General features: G+C 32.7%; 1 protein-coding gene and 1 long non-coding RNA gene across 4 annotated transcripts; one reads left to right on the top strand and one right to left on the bottom strand.

Moving 5' to 3' along the window:
* The first annotated feature begins 8,291 nt into the window (after window positions 1-8,291).
* Window positions 8,292-13,014, top strand: LOC112323495 (uncharacterized). Of its 3 annotated transcripts, none has more exons than XR_002976925.2 (5): window positions 8,292-8,390; window positions 9,018-9,268; window positions 9,765-9,831; window positions 9,934-10,029; window positions 11,028-13,014. It is a non-coding gene; the product is annotated as an uncharacterized LOC112323495 (long non-coding RNA). The 3 variants fall into 3 exon arrangements; XR_002976927.2 differs by having other exon boundaries at window positions 9,765-10,029; window positions 11,028-11,346; window positions 11,489-13,014; XR_002976923.2 differs by having other exon boundaries at window positions 9,765-10,029.
* Window positions 13,015-15,872: 2,858 nt separating this feature from the next.
* Window positions 15,873-18,034, bottom strand: LOC7482804 (NAC domain-containing protein 83). The gene is made up of 3 exons (XM_002297824.4): window positions 17,249-18,034; window positions 16,712-16,998; window positions 15,873-16,492 (listed from the first exon to the last, which is right to left on the bottom strand). The coding sequence occupies exons 1-3, from the start codon at window positions 17,427-17,429 to the stop codon at window positions 16,187-16,189; spliced, it is 774 nt and encodes a 257-aa protein (XP_002297860.1). The 5' UTR covers window positions 17,430-18,034; the 3' UTR covers window positions 15,873-16,186.
* Window positions 18,035-21,821: the final 3,787 nt, after the last annotated feature.

The following is a 21,821-nucleotide window of genomic DNA, read 5'->3' as shown; positions in this document are numbered from 1 at the left end:
TGATTATCGGTTTATTTGATAAAATACTTGCATGAACTTTTTTATTTATACTTTGAGTTGTTTTAAAAAATAACCTGTATACTGAATTTTATTTTTAAAAAAAATTATGACCCACGATGATGTGCGAGTCAAATAACTAGTTAAAAAATTAAAGCATGGGGTTGAAATGTGAAATAACAAAACAATAGGGACCAAATAAATAGATAAATTAAAACTTTAGGGAGTTAATTAAAGTTTTATGTGCTAAAATCTAGATGGGATATGTTTTTTTAAAAATTTGGTCATTTTCCTTTTCAATTTTTTAACTATAAATAAATTTTTATTTTACAAAACTGATTTTTAATTCGTTACTAGAATATTTCTCAACACTTTATACATGCAAGAAAATGCAAATTATAAAAAAATATCAATATATAAAATCATGCTAATATAATCTGGAATAGTAGTTATAAATAAAAAAATATAACTTAAATAAAAAAAACGTTATATCATATGAACCGTCCAATGAATAGTGATGAACAATGCAAACTCAATTTTATTATATTTTGCAAAGGTAACTTAAATTGAAATTACAGTAACAGTGAAAATAAAATAAGAATTGTTAAAAGTACAAAGTAATAGTGATTGAATCTTTTTTGTTTTGTAAAAAAAAAAAAAAACAGTACATAGGGAGTGACAGACCGACAGGTTACTGTTGAATATAGAATTGTGGAAGTAGGTGGATGGGCTAGCAGCGCGTGCACAACAACCACCACCACTACTCATTACATTACATTACACTATAAACTAAAAGGCGCGGGGAATTACTGTTCCTCCTCGATCGCACTGTAGCCTCTCTCAAAGTGAACATTTTTTTCATTATAAAACTTTTTTTTTCATTTTTAAATTGTCGAATTGAAGGCCAGGGTTAATTTATTAGAACAGGTGAGATTAAGGATTTTCAAAATTCTTTTTATTCAGAAAAGTATGTCAGTAATATTTTTTTGTTCTTTTTAAATTATTTTTGAGATCAATACATCAAAATAATTTAAAAACATCAAAAATATATTAATTTAAAGCAAAAAAAATTTCAAATTTTTTCGAAAACGCTTTTCAAGCGCAGTACCAAACGCGCTAAGAAACGAGAGGACCTAAGAGAAGAACACGGGGAATAAGTGATTTTAACAAAGTTTGTGTGTAGTGTGCATTTTAATCCTTGTAATTTCCCAATTATATAATTTGTGGTCCCTTCAATTTTCAAAAAATAAAATTAAAGTTGATTTTGATCCTAAACTTTAATTTTTTCTCTCTAACTTGAGAGAGTAGAGGAAAAGTGATCAGATTTCGACGGTAAAGAGAAAAAATTATTATTTACAATGATTAAGGCCACAAAAAAGAGATATTTTGGCATTAATGAGTTATTTTTTATGTGAATAGTTTATCCATTGTGTTTTTTTTTTTTCACTTGAACTTACCTTAAATGGTAGATTTGAGTCTACAAACAATTTTGGTTGGGGGTTTATTGTGGGTTTTCAGGTTTTTTTGGGTTATTTGAGGCAATAAATATGTTTTACAAAGTATTTAGGGTCTTTTTTGGTCAGAATATTATTGAAAATGAGTTTTTTTTTTAATCTAAAACGTCACAATATGATTTCCTAGCAACCAGAGGTCACCAAAATCTAGGCACAACATGCAATGTATTACCTACTATTTTTTTCAAAAAATCATTGTCCGCCTCTTAAGATATTTTTAAAAAAATAAACCTCAGACACATGGGATGCTTTAGGCCCGCTCGCCTAGGTCTTTTTCCTCTTTTTTTCCCCCAAATCTTACCCATTACAACATGCAATGTATTACTTACTATTTTTTCAAAAAATTGTTGTCCGTCTCTTAAGATATTTTTTTTTAAAATAAAGCTCAAACACATGGGATGCTTTATGCCGGCACGCCTTGGCCCTTCCCCCCCCCCCCCCCCCCCCAATCTTACCCTTCACAATTGTATTTGTTTTTTTGTTTATTTTTTTTTAATTTTATCATTTAATATTTTATTAATTAATGTATTTTTTTTTGTTTGATATTTTTATCTAGTTGCCTTGGTATTTAATTAATTCTCAATTTTATAGGTATTTATTTTTTATTAAAAAAATTATTAAAAAAAATGTTTAGCTCAATTAAATCCGAGTTGAATAATTAACTTAAGTGGGTAAGGAATTGAATAATTATCAATTTATTTAATTAAATATATACATGAATTTTTATACGTGATTAAGATTTTTTTTAAGTAAACATACACTTGGAAAATGTTGTGGTATCGAAATTTTTTTATCAAACCTATATAACGAAAAGCGAGTTAAATACCTTGATGGAAACCAAGTAGACATTGAACTGCTGTACTGGATTTTGTTTTGGTACGAAGTACTGGATTTTTGTATTTTTCATTCGATATTATTTTCAAATTTCAATAGTCCGATACAGTAATTCCACGAGATCTGGCAACAAATTCACTCACTAATTGCTATTCCATAGCTTTGTTTTTATATATATAAACTCATTAGGATTAGATCAAACTAGATTTGTGCATCCGTGCTACAGTGTAAGCTGGATTCATGTTCAAGCATCACAAGCATATTTTAAAGAAGAAAAAAAATAATGTATGATTTAGATCATAGACTCAATATGATTAAATAAATTGATTTTAATTTAATTATATGATAAAAAATAGACAATAACAACAAGTTGATCAAATTAAAAAAAATAGTTATGATAACCTAAAAAAAAATTCAAAAGAAAAAAAATTGATATAACTCAATTCTTAGTGAACTAAATATGGAAAGATTAAATTAGATTAAAATAAATATAAAAACAAATTAACCCGAGTAAACCCAATTTAATATGACAAACTTAGAACCTGAGTAATAAAAGCAGGATAATTCAATAGAAAGCAAATGAGAAAAAAAAATCATAAGTCTTAATCTCCAACAAATTAAATGTAAAATGATGAAACCAATAAAATAATCAACAAACAAAAAGGACCTAAAAAATTAAATCAAAACCAAGTAAGACAGTCAAACCCCGCAACCCATATTATACTAATGGGATAACCCCAAAAAAAAAAACTCAAAACAAGAAAAATGATAAAAGATTAATTTCAAAGAGAACCAAATTTTGAAGGATGGAGTCGAAAAATTAGTAACTTTTTTTTATTTTAAAAAAGCGATCCCACAAAAAAGCTCGAGCCAATTAAAGTTAATTAGCCAAACTTACAGTCTAGGTTATGAGATCGAAATAGCCTAATAGAAAAATAAAGTGAAGAAAATAAAAAATCTCGTTTAAAAAGAAAAATCAATGTCAGAAGATAAAATTAAAAAAAAAAATAAGTCCTGAAAAGTAGTGTAAATCCTTATTAACTTTTCAAACCAGTGACCCGAGTCATTAGACTAGAAGTACCCCGCTTAGAAAAACTACGAATCTCAATTCTCAACTAATCAAATGTTGAATAGTAAAATTGAGAAAAAAAACATTAATTATACAAAAGGATTCAAAAAATAACAATTAAAAGAATAAGGATCAAAACTGAAATAAAAAATAAAATAGAAGACAACTAGTAATTTTTATTGAAGAGTGGGATTGAAAAGAAAAATCAATTTAACAAAAAGAAAAAAAAAAGATCAAAACAATGAGCATCAAATTGGAAAAAAATAACATATCACAAATTTGGATTTAATGATGAAATTAAAAATAAATTAAAATTTTACATAAGAGCCAAAAAAAAATTAAAAATAAGAAAAATAAGGATCAAATTTGAAATCTCAATAAATAAAAGGATACCTTTGAAAATTTGAATGATTAGAATCAATTTCGAGGGAAAGACAAGGGATAATGGGAGAAAAGAAAGAAAATATCTCCAAAGAAAGAAGATATCGTGATGCTTCAAATGTTGTCGTGGATGGCAATGTTTGACAACCACATGACGCCTTATACTTTGTTTGAAAATGGCGGAAACATCCCAAATGCTAACCAAATTCTCCTACCTCAGTTCCAAAACTTGTTATATTTTTAATTTTGGTTCCTTAAAACTTAATTATTTTCAATTAGATAGAATTTGTTTTGTTTTACAAAATCGAGCATCAACAAAGCATTATAAATTTCCCTTGTTATTGCGAGATCTCTATACCAAGACAACCAAATAAACTACAAAGTCAAATCTTAAATTAAAGCAATTTCAATGGGTCAAATTGAAAAAAAAAATTATATTGAGGGATAAAAAGGAAGGTTGAACCTTCCCCTACCCATTCACTTTAGTCCCTGAATTTGGCAAGAAAAGGGGTTGAATATCTTTTAATTGTTCAAAATCGGTCTCCAAAGCTTTAATTGTTTAAAATCAATAAATTTTCATTTAATTCGGGAAAATCAAGCAACAACCTAGCAATATTTTTTTTTCTTGACACCACAAGATTCTCTAGAGGTAGCCAAAGCAATCTACCAAGAGTCGTTTGTTTTAGCGGCGTGGCTGTGCTTTTTAAAAAAATCAAAAGATTTATCTGTCTTAAATTAATTTTTTTATGATATTTTTTAAATTGTTTAGATATGATGGTATTAAAAATAAATTTTTAAAAATAAAAAAAATATAATTTTTATAAATTTCCAAGCAAAATTCGATTTTCTATTTTATGATGATATGGAGTTGTTAGGGTCGGGATTTTTTTTATATATATAATGGAAAGCTCATTCAAAATAATATATATATATATATATATATATATATATGTTTTAAATTAAAATAAACCAGTTTATTTAATTAAAAAAAAATCAACTGAGTAGTTTTAAAGCAAACTCGTTTATTTTAGTTTATAATTAATCACATACGACATACGTTCATTTAGTTAATGTTAAAATGTTATAACTATATTAACAGTTTACTTATTAGTTTGAATTAATTATGACACGGTTTTTACCTTTTAATCCTAAGATACAATGTGATTGTAAAATTACAAAAAAAAAAAAATCATAAAATGATGAAGAAACCAAACCTTTCAAATAAATCTCTTAATAAAAGTATTTATTTTAACTTGAAATTATTTGTTCAAAGTCAAAATCAATTTCCTCATAAAACCAAAAAAAACTGACAAGTTTGGAAATCTTTGACTGGCATAATCGAAAAACTTGATATACTAAGACGATAAAAACTAAAGTCCATGAACTCAATTGATAAAAAGCAAAATTTGGTGCACTAAGGATGCAATTTCCACAACAATCCGGGTTTTTTTTTTTTTTTCAATATTTGGTGCCGGAACTCTTGAAGGCATCTCGCGTCATCGACCATCTTCCTTGATAGGTTGATATCTTGTTCCAAAACTACAGGGTCTTGCGGAAGAACTGGTTAATGCTTCCTGATAGCTTAGGTTTGGAGTGAATTAGGGCTTCAATTCAGCGTTTGAGTAGCATTTGTCTCTTGGATTTGCCCTAAGTTTCCACGCAGAAGGTTTCCCGCAACCCTGTCAGTCATCCTGCAGGGCCTTCCTTTCGTTAATGAAAATTATTAAAGAGAGCCTTAGTTATTGGGTATCGCAAGTTGTGTTCATATAAACACCATTAGCAACCATCATGTATTGAAGCCTGATCTGGGTGATTACTTATAAGCAATCCTTTTAATTCATTGATGCATGAAATTGATAGCAGAAAACAAACATAACAAGGAAAAGGAGTAGTTCTGGAAAAAAAACAAGCCCAGTGTAAGCCATTGTCTTAAAGGCATGGGATGGAGAAACTGATCATGCTAGCCTGCAAAAATAGGATTGATATAAACCTTCAAACAAGCCCAGTACTGTAAGCCACCGCCAGGGAAAGTCGGAACATCATGAATCTGTGCCTAGTGTTCTGTCTCTTATAAGCTGATCAGTACATCAAACCGAAGGCCCCTTAGAAGTTCGCAGAGCATAACCACTTGTATCTCCAAGAGCTATAAAAAGCCAGTCACGTGACATCAACTCCGGTTATTACTTTATAAACACTATATATGTACTAAATGTATTATTCACTGCAATACTTTTGTCTTTTCCAAAAACATTAATTGTATTTTGATTTTTTATGCGGCGCATTAATTATTAAAGGATTATCCCATAATATAATTAAACTTTTTTGTCTTTTAAAACACTATAAAATGATCTAATAGCTGTCGATTCAAAAAAATTATAAAAATAGCAAAAAAAAAAAGGATATAGATATCTTTAATTTAACCATGCACACTAAATTGACAAGCATGCCTCTAGAAAAAAAAAAATATATAGGTTCAAGGCCTTTTGATTTTTTTTCTTTTTTTTTTAATTACGGGGTAATTAAAGACATTTTTGTCTTTTAGAATTGATTTAATATTAATTATTTTGAAAAAAGTTATATCTAAAAAACATATTTATAAAGTTAGAAAAACAATTTAAATTAATTTACTAAAATCATATCAAACATAACCTATATTAACCAATTAAGCTGTTTTAGATCATGTAGAACTAGTCATGTAATGTAACAATTCATAACGAAAAAGAACTAGATAACAAATGTTACTTCACAGATTGAATTGGGGCGTCAAAGGGAGGGTGGTTTGGCTAAAAAATTACTCATGTTCATATAATTTGTTCTGCCAAAATTGAAACCCGAGACTAGAGTCAAATTAATTACTTGATACATGCATAAAAGAACAAGGACGATAGAATGCAAAGAACTATAACAATGACAAGCAGATGAACAATGCTATAACTATTCCAATTACCATAACCAAGATTTAAATAAGCTGGAGAATTAGGATGAAGTTTGGAAGAAAAAAAAACAAATAGCAATGATAAACAGTACTATAGTTATTGGCTTCACTCCAGTGTCCTTCAACTGGAAATGCATGAAATAAGAAGAAGAACAATGCAAAGAGAAAATGTTCAAAAGAAGGAAGCAGGTAATTGAACAAAACAAGAAACCATCGTGCGATTATAAAGATTACATGGCGGGGATTTAAATTTCTTAAAAAAGAAAAAGAAAATGAAAAAGCTAACGTATCTCAGCTCTTCACCAATTTTCTTCCAATCCAGGTTTGGATGCTTGAATATATCCCTTCAATCGGCATTAATTATATGAAGAAAACCAAGGAGTTAAGAGATTTTAGACGCACACAGCGTGGCACCATCAGAACTTTTGCAAGTTTTGGTGGTGCAACGCTGGCGAGCGTCTGAAACCTTCCTTCTCTGCCACTTGAAAATCTCGCGTCTCTCACTCACACCCTCCCTTCCGATTATACCTCACTCTCCTCCATCTCAATTGCATTATCTGGGAAGATTGGACCGTGGGGGGCGAGGATTGCTCTCTTTATTATCAATAATGATAAACGAATGGGACCAGATTAAGCCGTGCATTGGAGTTCATGGACGATAAAGGTCCCAGAAAATGATAACGCTTACAAAAGTGGTACACACGCGGGCAGCTACAACTGGTGACAAATGGCCTGCTTTTGCTCGTCAAGGTGTACTGATGCTGATTTATGTAGTAATAGTCCTGCGTCCTGTTTGGTACTGTTTGATTCTGTTTGGTGTTGTGTTTTAATTGTATTTTTGAAAATTTTTGAATTTTTTTAGCTTTAAGTTAATTTTTTTAAAATGTTTTTGTACTTGTTTTTTTTTTAAAAAAGACATTGCCTATATATATATATAAATATTTTTTTTTTGCCTCAACTCTATTGGCAATTGATGTTCAGAAAATCAAGATAATACTTAGTGGGCTATTGTGGATCAGTTTTGGTGGTAGTTCAGGGTGGTTTCGAGTGGTCCGTCGGTGATTGTTAGTGGCTTTTTTAATGGTTGTTGGTGGCTATTTTGGTTGTGAAAGGTAGTGTTTTTTTTTTTGTTGGATTGTTATTAGTGTATCTATGGTTGTTATGGGTGCCGTTTTTTGCTATTTTGGGTGCGTTTTGAGAGGCTGTTTTGTGGCTGTCAATGGTGGCTTTAGGGATGAGATGTGTCTATTATTATGTTTTTTAACGCTGTTGATAGTGTTAGAAATGTAAACATGATTAGGAATTTTGCATAAATGATTAAACCCCCGTCTTGTTTCTTTTTACAGGAGATGACATGTGTGACCAATAATGCAGTAACTTCCATTTATATAGTATAGTATTTTATTTGGTGTTTAGACGAGGAACATGATAACGATAAGCGTCTAATTAAGAAGAAGTTTTGTTTCTTAATCTAATTGAAAGGGCTGAAGTGCTAATTGCAGGCTCCAGGGCCCAGCATATAATATAAAGAGCAGACGACTTGCAAAAACTTATACGGCCCACTATTTGTAAGCTATTATAGACTCAGATGGATGCGAGGGAGATGGGGAGAGAGAGAGAGAGCACTCGAGAATATATATGGCGAAGGAGAAAGATTCAGGTGCCTGTGCCTTACCTCATAATTTCCTTTGCTAGTTTATTGTGTTTATCCGTGGATTAATCATCACTTGCTTCCTTAATTTAATAACCTAATTGATCGAATCCACCTGACAGAAACATCCATGTGAAGTTTCGTTTATTTGGGATGAATTTTTTTTTTTTCATTTTTCTGACTAAAATAGGGATTTGACATGAGCAACTTATTTAAGTTTTGGTGTTTCATATTGATCAAACAAGTGAAGAGGTTGATTTCTATGGCAATGGCAATGCCAATTGTATGTTTGTTAAGATATGGAGAATAGTTTTCTCTTATCCACACCATGTTACTTGGATTAAAAATCAGATAAACCATTATAAATTTATAAAAAAAATTTCTAGATCTAATTCATTTTAAATAATTAATCTAAAAGGTGTTTGGAAGTGTGATAAAAGTTATTTTTTAAAATGTTTTTCATTTAAAAATTTATTTTTTACATCAGCATATCAAAACAATTTAAAATCATAAAAATAATAATAATTTTTTTTTTAAAAAACTCAAATTTTGTTGAAACTCCCACTAATCTACTTAGCAACTGTTCAAAATGCGGAGAAGAGTTTATGTGGTTGTACTGTATTTTCTTTCTTGCAGTTTAAATCAAGTATTGCTTTGAGAAATGAGGCAAGAATGCTACTCAACTCAAATCTTATTTTCATTTGTTTCGGAATTCACCACAATTATGCATGGAGCATGCTCTGCACATTGTGACTGCCTATCATCTACTGGACCTCCTGAGTTCGAGGATCAATGTGAATCAGCAATGCAAGAAGTTCTGTTTCTCGCTTCATGGTTTGACTCGACGGAAATAGCTGAGACTAGGAAGCTAATATTACATCTGAAATGTAATTGCTTCGATAAATCTCATTGATCGAAGCTTTAACAGATCTGTTATTGGTGTTTCAGCATTAAGCCCTTAATTATGGGGGTTGTGTTTAGTTTTAGTAAATACTGACATGAATAAGAATTGACTAGCCTGCTGTAATGCAACAGTGCCCCTGCATTATACTTGCATCAAGCACTTCATTATTTGTTCACGAATCCATTTAACTCAACTCCAATCAATCAAATTACAGTCTCTAACTAGCTATTAGATCCTTGTTCTCCACGTTGTTCTGTGCAGCATCAAACTTTCTGTTGTGATCGGAATTTTCTTATTTTTCTTCAATCCAAGCTATTTTTGGCATTCCTCTCCTATTTTGTCACTCCAACTCTTTGAACTGATTGCTTTCTCGTATTGATGTATTTTTTTATGTCTGCATTGTACATGATCAGACCATCTTTTCAACTTATCCGTGTGCTCTGGTTGATTTGTATTTAAATTCTATTTTTTTCTCACAGGAAGCACTGCGGTGGTTGAAGGTGCCTGTTCAAGTTATTATGTTTTATGTGCTGCTTTGCTTACTGAGTAATCACCCTCGTGCACCTTTTGCCTTGTATATAGCGTAGCCCAATTCTGTGTTTTTTAATGTATTTTCATGCCCATATTTGGACTTCATTTTTTTTTAAGGCATGTACTGCAAAAGCTCCATAAACTTTGGTCATTGGTGCCGGTGGAGTTGGTGAAAGTGACTGCAGAAGTAGCGAAATTTCACTTGATAAACAAGTAAGAATGCAACTCAAATCCGAAAGGATCTTGTGATTTCTGGCTTCATTTTTGCTGGGTAACTATAACGCCATGTCGATCCTTATACTGTAAGGAATTACGAATGTTTGTACCATTACAGTTTTATTCATTCAACTAAATGCAAGCAAAATCTTGTAAGAAATCCTGTCAACTCTCTCTGTGGAACTTCAATGACCCAAAGAGACTGTAAAACTGGTTGAAAATGATGTGAACATTAAACAATGCGACATGAGGTTGCATATTTACTTGTATGCTATTGCACTGCTCATATCATTTACCTTGAGCGCTGAGCCGGTGTGTAAACTTAGTCAATGTTTCTTCTGATTGCAAGTCATGACAAGGTTGTGTGTGTGTGTGTGTGGTAACAATGCAAAACCTCTAATAGATGGTGAAAAGAGCTTTCTATATTGCCAATTGACACCTCAAACTTTACTTGTTTGTACGTATTACTGTATTGTTTTCATACCATTGTTTGGATTAGAAATTTGCAAATGGTAGTTGCTTTCTAAATACATGTTGCTAGTATTTCATCCCAAGTCCCTTTTAAATTTGAAAGCTTGATGGAATCTTAAATGATTTTTCTTGGAGAATATTTGGCCCTTGGATTAGCATTAGGGTGGATAATACCGATCCTGCTATGAGATGTTGTGGTCCGTATAATATGTAAGCACGAAAGCCAAGAAAATGAAAACTCCCTTGGAGTCCCCCTTGTGTAGGCCAGAGCGCTGATTTTGACATCAAACATATTGGAATAAAGTTTTGAATTCCACTTGTAATGTCATTTTAACTCTGAGAAATCAAGGAGATTCTTCATCTCATTCTATTTAAGTTAATTTGCATTTACACTCAACTCACATTAGCTCTGTGAAAATTGATCATAAAATCAATCCAACACGTACTTTTATGTCGTTTACATACATGACAGCTGATTTATATGGCTAGAAATTTAAGATCTTGACATTTTAATGCTGTTACAGATGCTGGAACGTGTTACCGCTGCTACTCGTCGTGAAGTATCTGTACTTTGTGGCTGCCTATGTTGCCACTCCTCGTAAAGAATCTTTTACTTTATGGCTGATGCAATCCCATGCTCTTATCCGTGAATGATCTCAGCATTTTGAGCTTTTAATGCATGGACCATGGAGCAACCTATCTATCAGGCAACAGCCTGAAATATCATCGACCATTAGTCTCAGCTGTCTAGAAAATTCAGTATCTACTCAGAGCAGTTAAGAATGCTGATTTCTTTAACCGCTGGGTATGAGCTGTTCGTGACCCAGTTGCCGTGTTGTAGAGGTATATATAGCAACTTAACTAAATAGCATCAGCTTAAATTCCTTAGGTAATTTCAAACGGGGATGTTTAAACTTGTTAGCTCTGGATCCCTCTATATATTAACTGTGGAGGTTTGAAATGATACATGGCTCATCCTCGACAGGCACAGACAGCTGCTGGTTGGTGTGGCTGGGAGGGGCAACAGGCCCTTCATTTATGACAAGGGACCCCATCGCATGTTCATATTTCTCAGGGTAGATTCATATACGATCAGACCACATTGCTTGATGGTGGCTAAAATATAGCAGGTGTACGTCCTTGTTGCAGAGATACCAAGCAACCTCTCTAAACTTAAACCGGTCCAAGCAAACAGCATTAAGTGGTTGGTTCTTGGAAGTGGTCAAAACACATAATTTGATAAAACCACATTCCTTGTCTGCAAGGTATTGTGTTTTTAAAATGTCATAACTGCCCATCTGTGATAGAGACACCCTTGCCCTCGTTGTATTGTATTTTTCTAGGATGGGCAAGGTTTCTTTCTCTGTGTGATTGACCTAATCTGGTGATGACGCTACAAAAGTGGAGCCTTTTGGTGTGTGGTCTACCATGACGGGCTCCCCACGTGATTGACAATTTGAAGCCCAAGTCAGCACTCCACAACCCAATCCAGCCTCCCCTCCCTCTCTCTCGAAAATAAAATATACATAGAAAAAGTGACGTGAAGGACTCCAACAGCCTTAGATGATGCTGAACCATTGTCACAAGAAACTCTGGTCGGCTTATTTTTTAGATTTTTCTTGCTTAGCTCTCTAATTATTTAACTAAGCATTGTTTCTCCCTTCCTCTCCCTGTTATGGCACATAATGCCGTCCTTTGTCTGTCCGGTGTCCACCTGTCGCTCATTTGGAGTGTCTCTGGCCCACCCATTTAGGCATCTATGATATCAATTTGTGTGTGCTATGACAACCTACCTCTCATGATTTGTCTTGCTCCATATTTTACAATGGCATGAGTGTGTTATCGACAAGGATTGGATGGCTATTATCGTTTCAGAGGCTGTATTTGTTTTTTAAGTAATCGAGTCAACTGTAACCAGGTCTTTGGCCTGTGCATGCATGACGTGTACGAAACAGCCTTTTTGATTGAGGATCGTTACAGGTATAATACACATCACAGGGCTAGCAAGCAAATCAGAGTGGCTGCGTGGCTGGAAATAGCAGGAGAATCTCGTTGTTCAAAAACTGTTCTATATTGTCCAGCAAATTCATCTACAGGGAACCTTAATTTGATGGCTTGGGAGGAGGATTTGAGTTTATGAACCTGTGTTGAGAGGTGTATTGCTGCCCAGCTGGACTTTACCTGGGTCTGCTTTATTATCCATACTAACTTCTGTAAATGGAATCACAATTATGAATTCAATAAGCTCTTAGGGTTAGCTTTTGGTGACCTGGGACCACATCTGAACTTCAAATTTTTCCACTGCCCTAGAATCCATAGAGCTTTTAGTCTCTGTACTTTCACCTACTGGTCTTATAAATTCAAAATTTAGTTAACCCTGTTTCCCAACACCAACAAACCTACTTTGTTTCTCGTGTAGTTGGTGAGGATATGACAAATTACAGCAAATGTCGTAGAAAAATTTCAAGAATGTCTGTTTCCTTGGACAATGTTGCATCCCAGTTTTCAAAAGATATTGATTGCAGTGTATGACAAGATTTTTTTTTTCTGGTGCTTAATAAATTGAAAAATTAGCATACAAAATGCAAATAAATAATGAATTGACATACTAACAAGAAACTTTGACAAATAAATTCTCATATTTTATAATTAAAGGTAGCCTTAGTAATGCAAAATTAAGAAAACATATTTACATACAAAATGAATCTAAAATACTTTAATAACACAATATTCCAAGTAATTAAAATCCTAAAATATATAAACATAACTAATTTATCTATGTATATGTCGTCTATTAGATGATTCGGTCTCATCAATAGCACAGTTGGATCCAATTCCTACACCTGACTGAGGGGTCTTGTCCTTTGCCATGACATCATTAAGAGTTAATCTTTCTCTAAAGATCTCAAGTCCAGTGCAACAAATATTGAACCACTAGAACGTATAGGTGCAACTTGTTTTCTTTATCAATATTACGAAGCACCGATGCGGCCTCTAGATCCTTTCGTATTATGAAACCAACCTAATAATAATAAAACATTAATGTTAAATTAAAATATCAATACATAAAACTCAAAGTTTAACATATATTAATTATAAAAGAAATTAGATTACTTACGATATTTTGAATGCATTAGACATGTTGCTTATACTGCATGTATCCCGGTGGAGGAACCTCCTCGAGACCCAGAGTAATGACATGATATGTGATAATTATATACCAAATCAAATACTTCTCATATGTAATAACAAGATGCATCTTTGTAAATATCTCATTCATCCGTGCATCCCACATCGACACATAAGCTACGTGGTGGCTTAACCAGTTGTAATCATCATTTTTACCCAATGAGTTATGGCGCACAAAGCATTACTCATATTGGTGTCAAATGGAATGTGTTGTCTATAATAAAACTGATGCATTACCCGATATGGGCAATGTAGCTCGACCATTTTGAAAAAATATTAGCGAAACCATTGATGTCTATATGTCCATTCCGATAGTGCAAATAGCTAGGGCAACCACAAATCTTTCATTCGAGTAAGGCGTCCACATTACCTTTAAAATATAAGTTTCCTAAATACTAAACAGATACAATTTAGTGAAGTCAAGTTTTTTATTTAACAAATGGTTAAAAAAAATACTTGGATAGCATGGTGCCCAATTAGCTCGCTCTGATAAAATCTTAATACATGTGTTGGATTATTTTCAAATATTCTACCAGCACATCACCTAGAATTACAAATATATCAGTTTAATTGTATTTTTAAAAGTTACAATTAAACAATTTAAATTTGCATCAATATTGCAAAATAACTTTGCAATACCTGCATCATAGTGGGAGATATAGTGTAACCCCAATAGTTTGGACAATCATAAGCAACAATCTGAGTATCTGGGTCGACCAACATGAAGATGCTCCCAAGACCATAACTATTATTAAAGAAAAACGAGTTGATTATTTATTGTTAACAACAACTATTTTAAATGTAAATAGTTATAATCTCATTTTTCAATTCATACCTGAAGAAGTAGCAAACATCCCCTAACTTGTCTGATCCTCTTTTTGCATGCAAGATATAGATGCTTGTATAAGCATGTCAAGACAACAGATCTCCAACTATATATAGGGATGGCGTGAAAATCATCCAGAAGCGTCAAATAAATTAATGGCACATATCTCCCTTAAGGTTCGTGAATAATATACTGCCAAACAGATGTAATATATATGTTCCGACATACCTACATAACACATTAAGATTATCATAATAATTCATGCAAACTTAGCAAATAATTAACACATTAAAATATCATTCAAATCATAATTTAATTTGTACATCAACTAGACCTTGTCGTCAGCATCATCTTGTGATGTCATAAATATCTTCTTAATCCATTTAAAACGTATGCTACCCTTTTCAATTCAGAAAGAGGGGGTGTCAATCCAAATGATCGCTCGCATAATGCAATCCATCTACGAACGCTAGTAGATATGATTGCCCATCCATCAATAAGCAGTCCAAGCAAAACCACTCATATAGTCTAGACAAACAATATACAAAAAACTTGTCTTGAACATATATGGCTGAATCCACTCATATAGTCTCATCCTCTTGTGTGTACGACAATAAATAGTGAACTCATACTATATAACAATTTAACTTATAATTACATACATACATCATATCTTTAATGATTTGAACACAAAAACATCAGAGGATGTTTAGAAACTATGATAAGTTTGATTTTTGGTTGTTTCAAAGAAAAAATAAAAGTATTTGGTTTGTGTATTCTTTAATATGAGAGAGTTTAAATTTTAATTGATGTCTCGCTTTAAAAGCATGACATTTAGACATGTCGTGCTTCTTAATAGTGATATTTACTAAATGTCGTGTTTTTGAAACTTAATAAGGTTAAAGTGTGTTATTTCGTCAAGTTTTTTTTCAAACAGTGTTATTATATAAAAACTTTTAAGTTCAGTGTGCTATTTTTTTTAAAAAAACCCTGAAATTAACAGGTTCAGAATCCTTGGAGATTCGATCCATTTTGATATAGCTTCAAGGAATTTGGTTCTGCCAAGTAATTTTGCCTTTCCCACGAGGGAGAGAGGAACCTCGTGTGGTGTGGAGGTGATATTCTTGCAAAAATCCTACTCTTATTCTTATATTCTGATGCTCATGCGAAAGGATTTTCTTTTTACAAAGTCCACTCTGATAAGATATAGATGCTCTCTCTTTCCTTTCCTTGTCTATAACTTTGAAATTTATTCCATTGAAAATCATTTGCCTTTTAGACAAAGAATCAGCTCTGCACGGTTAATGGAGTAGCGTAAAATTGCTGCTTAAACATGTTTGAAGAAACATTTCCATTTGCAAAAGAGGAGAAATATCACTAGCATTGAAATTTTGGGATTGATTACATATCGATATGTGATATACCCTTTGTTGACAACTTGACATCCATACTTCCTCTCTACATTACTGGTAACAGTTAATGCCGGGTTTGTTTTTCTTTTCTTTTCTTGTGATTCCCCTTCCTGTTATAGCCATACACTCACAGATGAGAGAGACGAAACCGAAAGACACAAGCATTAGATTGCTTAAGATGACTATTCTGGTTGAGAAGCCAGAACCCCTAAATACGGATACAAGAACTAAAGACTAATTAAGAGGGCCATTCTAGCTATGGTTTTCTTCTAACGTAAGGAAAACTATTGCAACTACTACTCTCTTCGTGATCATCTGATTCATTACAGGACACCTCCTCTGTGATTCCACTGGATCCTGAGGATGAAGAGGAAGGAGCTAGATTCAAATCAGTTGTCTTCTCCTTTGTCATGAAATCATAGAAAACAGGCTCAGTGGCCCTGAGTTTGGGCAGTCTATTATCATTGCCAACTTGAATGTTTTCCTCCTCATTTTTTGTGCCTCTCTTCTTCAAAAATATGCGGCATAGAACCCAATTTTCCATTGGCACCACAACAGGGCCCTGCAGAAAATTCGACAGAAATGATCAATTTGACCCGCAAGCATGAACAGAGTTAGCAACAATAATGTATTCAAGTGGTTAAACGTGCTCAAGGTTTTTTCTTTTTCAGGAATTGTACTTTGCAGGAACAGAGAGATGAATTTTAGTGGAAATGGGTTTTAAAGATCTGATTTTTAAATAGCTTGGTAGAAAAGAAAATGTACCCAGTAAAACCTCTACCTGAGTTGAATTTTTATTTTTCAGGGTATTGCAGGCTGTGGTTTCAGTGCTTGCAAGGCGGTATTCATGCATGATCCAATCAGTCCTAGTGCCATGGGGGGGCTTTCCTCTGTAAAAAACCAGAGTTTTCTTCATCCCCACAACTTGGTGGCCCTTAGAAGTCACAATTTGCTTGTCTATTCCAGTTGCCTTCCAGTAGCCAGAGCCTGTGGCTCTGTTGGATCGATTCCCATTGGGATATTTGGCTTCTCTGGTGCTGAAAAAGTACCGTTCTTGCTCCAAATCACCTGAACCCACAAACGCCATATATCAGAACAGAGTAGAAATTATCTTCGTAATTTTTCTTGCAACTTCGTTTACTCAAGTAGTGTGAGCCACATGACATTGCAGTTTGGTTTTAATTGAAAATCTATCTTTAGAAATGCCTTTGCTACTGACAATTTTACAAAGAACCCTAGCTACAAAGATACAATTACAATAAATATACCATTTCAACTTTAATTCAGTGGTTGCTGTGTATGCATCGTGATAACTAACCTGGCAAATCCCAAGGATCAGACTTGCAAACATCGACTTCAGGGATTATGGAAGCAGGCAAGGGGCAAGCAAACACCTTTCTCTTCAAGTACTGGACAACAAGCTCCTCATCTGTTGGGTGGAACCTAAATCCAGGAGGCAATCTAAGCACACCATTCTTAACAAAACTAAGCTTCTCCATACCCTTATGAAAGCACCTCACAAGAACTTCAAAAGGAACAAAAAAAGACTGTATATGTATGTATGTGCCTTGTGGCTCAAAAATGTCTCCACCAGCTATTGGAGCTGCGCAATTCTAGCTCAAAGTCTAAAAACTCATGCACACTTCTTATAGTTGTAATAACCCATTAAAGTTTTACACAAAGAGAATATTAGACAAAGAGCCTCAAGAAGAAGAAGAAGAAGAAGAAAAGGAGAGCAATAGATAAATTATTAGAGTATGGAAAGAGATGTAAAGAGGGGAGAAAAGGGTGAGAGAGGGAATCAAAGAGGTGTGGCTATTTGAGAGGGAAAGTGTGGCTTCTTTTATAGTAATGGGTGTGTTTGAGGGAAAGGAGAGGAGGGGGGGGTCATTCAGAATAAGGACGACTCCAATGGCGTAGACAAGACTCAAACTCTTTTCTTTTGACACTGTTTGTTGTGAGGATATAATAAACGTTTAAGACTTTTAAGCACTTGTTTTTTTGTTTCTCTGCGAAAAAGTTTTGAAGTTTTAATAAATTAAACCAAACCCATAAGTGTCGAAGAACTAAGCTTAGTTCTGTTCGGCCTCTGGGGATAACCGATGCTGTTAAAGCTCTTTTCAACCCTTTCCTCTTCCCTTCCACCTACGATTTCTCAATTTTATATTCTCTGAAATCACTTTTTCACCCTTCCCCTCTAACGTACGGTTCCTTTTCCTTTTCCTTCCCTTCTTTTCTTATCAGTTATCACATGATGAGAGAGGCAATGCAAGCTAGCAAAGAAGTATAGGAGAGGAAAGTATGGTGTAGCCTGTAGCTCTACAGGCATTGCTTGGGTGTATATTGTCATGCATGGATGCCTCACCTCATTATCAATCAGATGGGCTCAGCAGTCACAAGTGTTCTCAAGAAAGAAACAAATGCAATTATTGGTTTTAATTTGGAAGGGAAAGATAAGGTTTTTAAATTACGAGCCTATACTGTAAATGAATGAAGTTGCTGCTATTGTTTTTTTTCAAATTAAAAAAAATATAATTGCCGAGTTTAAATAAAAATCAGATCCAAGACCTTTAAATCTAGTTTCGCAATCAGTTCCAATTCAAGGATATTAAATCTAGCTTCATTTACATCTGATTTTTTTGTATTTTTACAGCATCAAGTTGAACAACACATAATATAACCTTATTATATATATATATATATATATATCGATATCAGTGTAAATCTTTCTTTCTTTTACTATTTCTTATTAGCTCATTTCCTTTACGGCTTTACACCTTTAACTCTTGATACAAGTTCATCCAGAGAGTAACTAAGGAAGTCAATTACTTTTAATACTATAAAAATAATAAAATAGTTCTTATAGTAACTACTAGCCATTTAACTTGCGCTTCGCCACGGGTTATAATTTTTTATTTTTAAAAAAATATCAAGTATGCAGGCTATTTCAAAGTATTTTATTACATGAAAAATTTAAAGTGTAAATTAAAAAGTCTATGCAATTATATAATAAATAAATTGACAACCATTTATATAAATAAATAAAATTCTCTAACAATAACCAAGAAACAAATTGCAAAAATGAGACATTCACCTGATTATGTTTGCTAAACTTATTTATTTAAATAAATAAAAGATAAATCTATCCTAAAAAAACTTATGACTTATACGATAAATACAAATAAAATTGACTTAATAAACTCATACCATAAAAAATATTATGCAAGTCCGAACACGCCAGCAAAATGTAAGGAATGGATACTTGCTGATATGATGGAAAGATATAAAAAAATAAAAAATCCTTGAGCGAACCCGACATCCAAGGTCAACAAATCAAACACATGATCTGGAACATGAAATTGAGGGCTAATATTTTAGATCTACGACTTGAGTCATGAGACCGGGATAACTCCATTAAAGGTAAACTCAAAAACACCAAGAAACAAGATTCTTAATCAAACAAATATTGAATGATGAAATTGATAAAAAAAAAAGTCAATGAAAAAAGCAATGAAAAAAATAAAAATTAAAAGAATTAGGTTTAAATTCACCATAAAAATTACATGAAATTAAATGTTTAAGGAAGAATTGAAAAAAAACAAACATATCAAAATTAAATGTTTCTTTGCATGACCAACACACAATCCTAGAAAGAAAGAGAAGGAAAAAAAACAAAGTAAATTGACGCCAAACCAGACCCAACCACCATATACGCGCCACCCAGAAAGGAAGAGGATGTCGGGATGAGTCCAATGATGTGGCGGAATCACAATTCAAACCACCGAAAACACGCCACCCAGGAAGGAAGAGGATGATGAGACGATTCCAATGATGTGGCAGAATCACTATTCAAACCACCGGAGTCAGCCGCATGCGCTACCCAAAGGCGGTGGAGCGGCTAATGCACTGACGCGTGTGAGTATATAGTAGTTATTTGACCCGTGAATAATTTCTTTTGGCAAAACAATGCAAGCTTTTTTTTAAAAAAAAATTATAATTATAAATCAAAAGGCCTAAGCATGCATTTAATTAAATATATCGAGAACCATGTGTGCCAATAAATGCATAAAAAACAAAGTGTTAACGCGTCTATTCAACTCGCCTCGCTGCAGGTTGATTATTTTTTTTTCTAACGCAAAATAATTAATGTGTAGGTGTTATTAGTGTGTTTTTCTGACATCAAGTAAAAAAATATAATAATGAATCAAAAAGTCAATGCTTGCATATAATAAAATATAGTAAAGATTATATGTGTTAATAAAAACATGTAAGATCTTAAGCTAATTTTCAACGTAGTGAAAGAATAGAACAATGTTGCAATTGCTACAGTGAAATACTATTTTCTTAGTCTTTGTATAATATTTTTTTTAAAAAAAAAGTGTAAAGAAAAAAATTATAAAAATAAATTACAAAAGAATAAAGAGAAGAACAAAAAGAATGATATAGATAGGCAAAGTATAGAGTGATAAATATCCAAAGTGTAAAAAATAGAAAATAATAATTTTTTCCAAAAAATATATATAAAAAAAATACAAAAAAATAAAGATAAAAAAATAATGATAAATAGACCAAGTTTAAAATAATAATAAAAAAAAACAAATAAAAAAACTTATTTTCTAAAAAACTCAAAAATTACAATTTTACCACCGCTATAATACCGCTACAGTAAAAAAAACAAATGGTAAAACTTACAGTAATAACATTTCCACATAAAAACACTATTTCCTTTTAGTAGTATAATAATAATAAGAAATAGGCTTCTAATGATTTCAAAGAAAACAAGCTAAGAACAGTTTGGACGGTGAAGGGGACAATTTGGTCATGGTAACCGCACAGGGATAGTTTGGTCTTTTTAATGAAAGAATACAAGAGCCGGAAAAAGGTTCTTACAAGATTGAAGCCACGCAGGGCTGAAGTCAGCTCACATCATGCATACAGCTGGAGGTCACTTGCTATTTTGCCTTGATGGCAAAAGGTGAAAGTACAAACTACCCCCACGTAGTCTCGAACATTTTTGTTAGCCGCTGGTTTCTTAAAGCCTTTCATCAAATGTCTGCACTTTTAGCTAAAAAAAGGAAGGCAATGTTGCTTTCTATGTTCCTGCTTTTGCATAATTCAATTTTTTTTTTTTTACGAGTTCAATTATTAAAAATCTTATGAAATTTGTAAAGAAGCATTGCAAATAGCGGCAAATAAATAAATAAATTTCAAGCAAAAAAACTTGTGAAATTCAAGTTTCGCCTCCCTAGGATTTTTTTTTTCTTTTTCTTTTTATTCCACCCCTAATTACAATCAAAACGTTTCTTTGGCAACACAAAATATGATTTTGTAGCTATAATATATATTATGTTTAACATTTTTAATGATCTCTTTCGACCACACACAAGGCAAAAGGTTAACTCCCCCTAGCTAGGATGTTGGATTCAAAATGATTGGCACCATCCCCCCTAGCTATCCATTTTTCACAATTAGTAATGGTCGTTACATGCACAAATTAAGACATTGATATCATATATACCAAGGAAATCAACGAAAGAGAAATCTTGATGATCGATCGAGTCCATGGCCTATGGAGTTTGTGTATTAATTCACTCTATATATAGATTATAAGACAATCATTTTCTAATTATATATCTTGATGTGTAGTATCTTGTTTGGTCAAGATTGTTAATTACTACAATAAACACGATTAAACGCACCTTAATTAGCATGTACATATCTTAATGTTTTTATGAGGAATTACAAAAACATGCATGGCCACACAAGTAGGCTAAATTAATATCTTCAAACGCCAAAGTTTGCTTGCACAAGTAGCTAGAACAAAGATCGATCGATCCCAGTACTGTAGTATAATCAAGTAAACCAATATTATTGCAAAAGGGATACGTACA

The sequence above is a fragment of the Populus trichocarpa genome, chromosome 1 (assembly GCF_000002775.5).
Source record: "Populus trichocarpa isolate Nisqually-1 chromosome 1, P.trichocarpa_v4.1, whole genome shotgun sequence".
Taxonomy (NCBI): Eukaryota; Viridiplantae; Streptophyta; class Magnoliopsida; order Malpighiales; family Salicaceae; genus Populus; species Populus trichocarpa.
This window is presented reverse-complemented; position numbering and strand designations above follow the sequence as displayed.

Excerpts from the sequence above, each read along its gene's own strand:
- LOC7482804 (XM_002297824.4), bottom strand. The coding sequence starts at position 17,429 with ATGGAGAAGCTTAGTTTTGTTAAGAATGGTGTGCTTAGATTGCCTCCT. Across the intron at positions 16,999-17,248 it reads TGATCCTTGGGATTTGCCAG|GTGATTTGGAGCAAGAACGG; the intron begins GTTAGTTATCAC and ends TTGTGGGTTCAG. Across the intron at positions 16,493-16,711 it reads AAAATAAAAATTCAACTCAG|GGCCCTGTTGTGGTGCCAAT; the intron begins GTAGAGGTTTTA and ends AATTTTCTGCAG.